This window comes from Rhinopithecus bieti, unplaced genomic scaffold (assembly GCF_001698545.2).
Source record: "Rhinopithecus bieti isolate Rb0 unplaced genomic scaffold, ASM169854v2 scaffold_20154, whole genome shotgun sequence".
NCBI classification, from domain to species: Eukaryota; Metazoa; Chordata; class Mammalia; order Primates; family Cercopithecidae; genus Rhinopithecus; species Rhinopithecus bieti.
In genome coordinates this window covers 549,862-556,732 of record NW_016809732.1, presented here as the reverse complement: position 1 = coordinate 556,732, position 6,871 = coordinate 549,862, and the positions used below count along the sequence as shown (strand labels likewise).

Here is a 6,871-nt window from a genome sequence, read left to right as displayed (position 1 = left end):
TTATATATAATATATTATATATATATAAAATTAGTCAAGTAGTAATATTTAGTAACCTGCTCTTCCAGTCTGTTTACCGTCTGTACACCATACTCAGCCCCTCCTATATCACACACAATACTTTTTCTCACATTTCCACCTTCTCTCTCTATCAGAATCCTCAGGCCTTCTCAAATCGTAGCTCTTCTGGCATCTCCTGACTTTACCTGTCTCTGTCTCATTGGCTCTTACCTAAGGACAGGGATGGAAACAATAAGTTTCCACATATGTATCTCTCATCGCACCTCAACTGTATTCTGAGAGGCTTAAGGACAGAGACTGTCTTAAAAATTTTCTGTCTTCTCTGTGGTTGCTGCTTCTCATAGAGTCAGTACACACTAACTTTAGTAGAGTCTTTTGGTAGGAACATGTGATTGACAGAGTGAGTAATTCAGGTAAGTGATAAAGGAATTTAGAGAAAGAGGGGATATTCCTGTGGTGGCTTGACTGATGAGGTCTTCCATAATCCTAAAAGATTAGTTGGCTTTGGATAGATGGGACAACAGGAGAGAAGGCACAGATGTTGGTGTGAGCATGACAGTAAAATCAATTGTTTAAACAAGCACTCATGGCAGAAAACTGGCTTTGCTGCCCAGGCCAACACTTTTCACCCGTCTACCTTTGTCCTTTTGTCCTGTGGACCTTCCAACCAGTCAGCAGGATAAGAAGGTGATAGAGGCCTTGCTGCCATTGACACATATTTACGTTGTCACTGCTTTGCCCTGACCACAGCCACTCTATTCTTGGATCTTCATTTGGCTAGACTTTATCTCTTTTGTAATTCCCAAAAATGATCTTGGTGCTGCTTGCATCATGTTTGGCCCTGTCACCCAGTCTGCCCTTTGCTTATTATGCCCTTTGATTTTGTTTGGTAATGGGCTTTGGGCCCCATCACTGATCTGGTCTCTACAGTTTCTTCTTCGCCAGGTCCCTATGCCACGATCTGGTGAGCTGAGAGCTGTTTGATTGTAGCAGAGAGCCCTGGAGTCTGTGGGGGGAGGAAGAGGAGATCAGATCATGAGAAGTCTCAAATTCCCAGAGAGGAAGAGTTTGGGCTTGATCCTGTGAGCACTGGTGGTAGGTGGTAGGAAAGGGAAGGATGGGACAAATTCCAGAGGTCTTCTAAGGTGGAATTAGTGGTATTGGTGGATAATGGAATGGCCTTGGGCATCAGAGGAAAGGGCTGAATCACAGATTATGCTGAGGTTACTGAGTGGTTGAGAGAATAGAGTCATTGACAGATACAGGGAAGTCAAATGGGGAAGCTGCTTTCTCAGGGAAAGTTGTTTAGTCTGGGGCTTGTCCACAGGATGTGCACAGGGGTATGAGCAACTGTGGCATTAGAACTTAGGTGGGAGCTCAAGACCAGATGTGTAGATTCTAGATCAGCTACAGGTAGGGGAAGTTATGGGAGTGGGCAGAGAGAGACACTAAGGACTGATGGCTGAGGCAGGCCATGGCTAGGGTGGGAGGAAGAGCCAGAGACAGGCAGTAAGAAAGGTAGGGGGAGAACCAGGAGCCTCCAGTGTCATGGCAGCCAGAGGAGGAAAACATAGAAGAGGGTGTCAGAAACTCAGGAAGGATGAGGGCTGACCAAAGGCCATCTACCTTGGCCAGAAAGGATCAGGGATTTTTGAGAATGTGTTTTCAGGAGTGAGGTGAATAAACAGGTCAACACAATAGCAACCAAAGAAGCTAGTCAGGAAACAAACGCCAGATAAGGAAGGAGAAAAAATAGAAACTGGAGGAGAAAGCCAAATTGATTGAAGCTTTTTCCTCTAAGATTGAGAGGGTAAATCCAGGGACCCAAGTGAGAGAGTGAAGTTGGCAACCTGGAGGGGAATCCAGAGCCCAGGTCAGCAGTGAGACCAACCCGGCTCAGATGCCAGCCCTGCCCCCTGCTGACCAGTGGCTTCACCTTGCCGAGCTTCTATTTCCTTATTTGTAAGATGGGTATAATAGCACTTATTTCATAGGTTCAGTATGCTGATCAAAAAAAAAAACAGCATGTGAGATGATTTATAGGCTACTTGGCATGTATAAGAGTTCAGTAAATATAGCTGCTATTATTGTAGCTATTTTTATTTTAATATTATCAGCTAGATCAGTTGTACAAATAGCAAAAGACATAATGTACACAAAGGTCACACAAGCACACCTGAATGTCAGTAGGACATCAGTAGATAAGTGGGTAAAAGACGTGCCTAGATAAATTCCGCATAAGGAAATACATGTGATAAACACCACATAATGTTAAGACTTGGTAACAATAAAGCCTTAAAATATGAAATATTATTTGATACTCAGAGGAAAATATGACAATATTGTCAAAATCATAGTGAGTTAGACGTTGTATTCGTCAAAGTAAACTAGTTTATACTCTGGTAACTAATTACCTCTGAACCTGCGCATCTTAAAACCACCAACGTTTATTTCTCACTCATGCTACGTGTTTGTTTCAGTGGGCAGGAGGGTTCTGCTGATTGTCGTCCCACTAGGACCCCAGCTGATGGAGGTGACATCTCAACACCTGCTTCTGTGGTCACCACCGAGCCAGGAAGAGCAATGTCACACCTCACACACTGGCTCTTAAAGGGCTGCTACTGGAAATGGCACTTGGTTGTTTCCTTTTCCATTTCATTGGTTTGGGTGTCCAAGGGAGAAAACACAGTCATGAGTGCTTAGTTTCTGTTTCTGGGTGGGCCGGTAAAGCCCCTTCTTCATCACTCTTTCTCGCTTATCACTGGAGAGAGAAACTACAAACCATGACTTAAGGCTGCTAAAAACCTGAAACAAAAGAAACAGAACAATAACAACAAAGTAAGGCACGTTGGACAAGCTTGAGAGCTTGCCCTGCCCATAGCCCACAGACTGCATGGGGCCTGGGACAGCTTTGATTGCAGCCCAACACAAATTCGTAAACTTCCTTAAAATATTATGAGATTTTTTGTGTGATTTTCTTTTAGCCCATCAGCTGTCATTAGTGTTAGTGGATTTTATATATGGCCCAAGACAGTTCTTCATCCAGTGTGGCCCAGGGAAGCCGAAAGATTAGACACCTCTGGTTTAAAGCAAGGCTCATGCCCATGCCTAACTTGAGAAGCAGCACACACTCACCTGTGTCCAGAGAAGAGGAGAATAATCATGGCCATAGGCAGCAGCCTGTGTCATGTGGACCTCCTTCCTTCTGTCCTTCACTCCATCTCTTCTTGCCATTCAATGCCTCTGCCTTACTGCAGGATGTCATCAGCTTTCATTTGGAAGAATGCAATAGCTTTTCCTCCATTCTCTACCCTTTCTCATTGATTTTGCAGGCCACCAACTTACCTTCCTAAAGCACAAATTGATCATGTCATGCCCCTGCTTTAAACCAAGTGACTCCTCACTGTCTGTAGGGCGAGGTCCAGCATCAGCCCTCACTCCTTCCCCACATTCCTTGTGTTCTAGACACATCAGATCTCTCCACATTTTCTCATACTGCATGTTCTCTCTTGCCTATGTCTTACACTTGCAATGCCTTCTAGCTGGAATCCCTTCATACCTCTACACAGCCTCTTTATTTGAGAGAACATAATCACCTGCTCTCTGATGAATGCTTCCTTGACATTTGTGGTTCTCTTCTCTGTTGTCTGATAGCATCTGGTGTGGCCTTGGGATCTAGGACCCAGCAGAGAAGTGAAGGGGCAGGACGGGAAGTCCTTCCAGAGGGGAACAGGCACAGGGACTCCTCAGCCATGAGTCCAGGAGAAAGCAAAACTGGTTTCTGACTATTAAGACGCTCACAGGTCCCCTAGAGTTTGGAGACAAATTGGTGATTGGCACATAGAAAACTAAGCTGATGAGGAAATGACAAAAGTGATAACTTGAGGGAAAATAATTTTCACAGAAAAGAATACAACATATGACTTATTTGTGGCTAATATTTCCATAATTATAATTTTATAAACACTGAAAATTAATTTAACCATAAGTGTTGCTGTAACAGTGTTGAAAAGAATGGGGGAGGAGAAAATGTATGTCTTAGGGGAGATGTAAGAGAGCTAGCAACTTCCAGAGTAGGATGTTCAATAGGTGCTATTGAAAACTGAAATTGAAGAACTGGCATAAGCAGGATAATCATGGCATTAAGAAATAGAGACAAGTGTGGGGTGGTAGGGACGACTAAAGGAGTTAAGAATAGTCATCTCTCAGGCAGGAGTCAGGAGACAGATGAGGCATCCTGTTGGACTTTTTAAACAGAAGTTGAAAACACACGAAAAAAAAGTCAAAGGTAAAAACAAAATATGTAAAGATATTTTGCTGGCATTGCTTATTATAGTAAAAATTGGGAATAGCAGTAGCCAACAATGGAGGCAGCAGCAATATAATGCAGGGGAAAGAGAGAGAGCTGTCAGGTTAGACACACACAGAGTTCAAAGGCAGCGTCTGCTGTGCAGTAGACTGTTGGACACTCAGTTTCTGTCTGTAAAGGGGGTCCTAATAATAAGAATCACTGTAAGGGACAAATTGAATTATGTAACATGCCCATAGAAGGGGCTAAATAAATGTTTGCTCCCTCCCTTAACTACAGCTAATAAACAGGATAGAATTTTATGCAGACATTCAGAACTTAGCATACTAATTATCTATAAAAATAGAGAATAAGTGAAAAAAGCAGAAGACAATTATATATCTCTGAGCACCATTGTTGTAACTATGTAAATACTCTGCTTTCAGATAGATACGGACAAAAAGGAACAAAATGAGAATATTTTGTAAGGCTTGTGAGGATATGGGTGATTTTTCTTTTTTTTTTTTTGAGACAGAGTCTCGCTCTGTCACCCAGGCTGGAGTGCAGTGGCGCGATCTCAGCTCACTGCAAGCTCCGCCTCCCGGGTTTATGCCATTCTCTTGCCTCAGCCTCCTGAGTAGCTGGGACTACAGGCGCCCGCCACCTCGCCCGGCTAGTTTTTTTTGTATTTTTTTAGTAGAGACGGGGTTTCACCGTGTTCGCCAGGATGGTCTCGATCTCCTGACCTCGTGATCCGCCCGTCTCGGCCTCCCAAAGTGCTGGGATTACAGGCTTGAGCTACCGCACCCGGCCTAGCTTCTCATTTCTTATAGCTATTTCGAATTGATATGAAATTAAGAGGACTCTGAATATTCATTTCATCCTTCGTAGTTTTGAAAGCCGTTATCTTGTTCGTTCCTAATAATAAGTATCAGCAGTGACACCAGCACTGTCCGTTGCATTTGTCCTTTATACATAAAGAGAGATGGACTTTGCTTTAGTAGGATTTTCTAGAACATACTTATCTGCATGGTTTTGTGGTGCTGTCTCACTTTGTGGACAAGATGAAGGTCTGGTGCCTAAGCTGGCTTTTCTCAAGGATGGAGTTGTTGACCATCTGAGAAAATGTTTTCCTGTGCCCACATGCCATAGGGGAGGGCTGCCATTTCAACAGGGCTAACCCACAGCTGTCAACAGTAGCTTCTATCAGCTTTTTGTAACTGTGTTCCTCTGATGGAAAGCTCCAGGGCAGCTGCATCATTTCCTTCCTCTTTTGTGCTCAAGGCTCACCCTGCTCAAGAAGCCCTGGCTGCATTTCCCAGAAGTTCTTTCATCAGCCAATAGAACCTATGACCTTGTACCCTCCTTCGTGTTGCCCTTGCTGTCGGTAGGCTCTTGTTTATCCTTCCATCTTTTCTTTGTGAAATATCACTCAGAGATTTGTTCATAGGAGTAATGAAAGAGCTTCCTCCATTTATGTCTTGACTGCTTAGTATTCCATAAACAAATGTAGTTTGTTTAACCAGTCTCCTAGATAGAGGTTTCCTTTATTTGTAATCTTTTGCTTTCACAATGTTGCATTGAATGCTTCTGTATTTTCATCACGATGTGTGCGATGCGCACCTGTCAGTGTAGGATAAACTCCTAGAAGTGGAACTGCTGGGTCAAAGGGGATGTGCATGGAAAATTTTGTTAGCTGTTGCCCTCAAGCCTCTCCACACCAGCACTGTGAGCACATTTCCCCAAAACCTTGCCAATACAAGGAGTTCTTCTACTTTTTGATATTTGCCAATCTGGTAGGTGAAACATGTTTTCTCACTGTGGTTTTAATTAGTCTTTCTTTGATTAAAGACACTGGGTATCTTTTTATATTTTAGAACGTTTTATTTCCTTTTCTGTTCACTGCCTGTTGGTAGCCTCTGACTGTTTTTCTGATGGTCATTGGTCTTTTTCCTAATCATTTGAGAGAGCTCTTTATGTACTAGGGAAATTGGCCCTTTGTGATATGAATTGCAAATATTTGTTCTCAGTTTCTCATTTGTCTTTTGACTTGGCCAATAGTGGTATTTGCCATGCATAATTTTTTTTAATGTTTGCATAATTTTTTCAATTGTTTCTTTTGTGGCTTCTGGCATTTCTGGTTTCCTTAGAAAGGTCTTCTTCACCCGTGTCGATATCGCTCTTGCAAGCATGGTTAACGTCCCTAAAACCCGCCGGACTTTCTGTAAGAAGTGTGGCAAGCACCAACCCCACAAAGTGACACAGTACAAGAAGGGCAAGGATTCTCTGTATGCCCAGGGAAAGCGGCGCTATGACAGGAAGCAGAGTGGCTATGGTGGGCAAACTAAGCCGATTTTCCGGAAAAAGGCTAAAACTACAAAGAAGATTGTGCTAAGGCTTGAGTGCGTTGAGCCCAACTGCAGATCTAAGAGAATGCTGGCTATTAAAAGATGCAAGCATTTTGAACTGGGAGGAGATAAGAAGAGAAAGGGCCAAGTGATCCAGTTCTAAGTGTCATCTTTTATTATGAAGACAATAAAATCTTGAGTTTATGTTCAGTTC

The 6,871-nt window shown here is 43.0% G+C and overlaps 2 protein-coding genes across 2 annotated transcripts in view; both read left to right on the top strand.

Moving 5' to 3' along the window:
- Nucleotides 1-6,871, top strand: part of ABHD2 (abhydrolase domain containing 2, acylglycerol lipase) — a 118,465-nt gene that overhangs the window by 38,383 nt on the left and 73,211 nt on the right. The window lies entirely within an intron of this gene.
- LOC108540900 (60S ribosomal protein L36a-like) lies at nucleotides 5,968-6,871 on the top strand. The gene is made up of 2 exons (XM_017890155.1): nucleotides 5,968-6,105; nucleotides 6,464-6,871. The coding sequence occupies exons 1-2, from the start codon at nucleotides 5,983-5,985 to the stop codon at nucleotides 6,818-6,820; spliced, it is 480 nt and encodes a 159-aa protein (XP_017745644.1). The 5' UTR covers nucleotides 5,968-5,982; the 3' UTR covers nucleotides 6,821-6,871.

Bases quoted from the DNA above. Each gene is read 5' to 3' on its own strand.
- LOC108540900 (XM_017890155.1), top strand. From the start codon at position 5,983: ATGTGCATGGAAAATTTTGTTAGCTGTTGCCCTCAAGCCTCTCCACAC. The intron at 6,106-6,463 runs GTAGGTGAAACA...TTCCTTAGAAAG, and splicing joins TTTTGATATTTGCCAATCTG to GTCTTCTTCACCCGTGTCGA.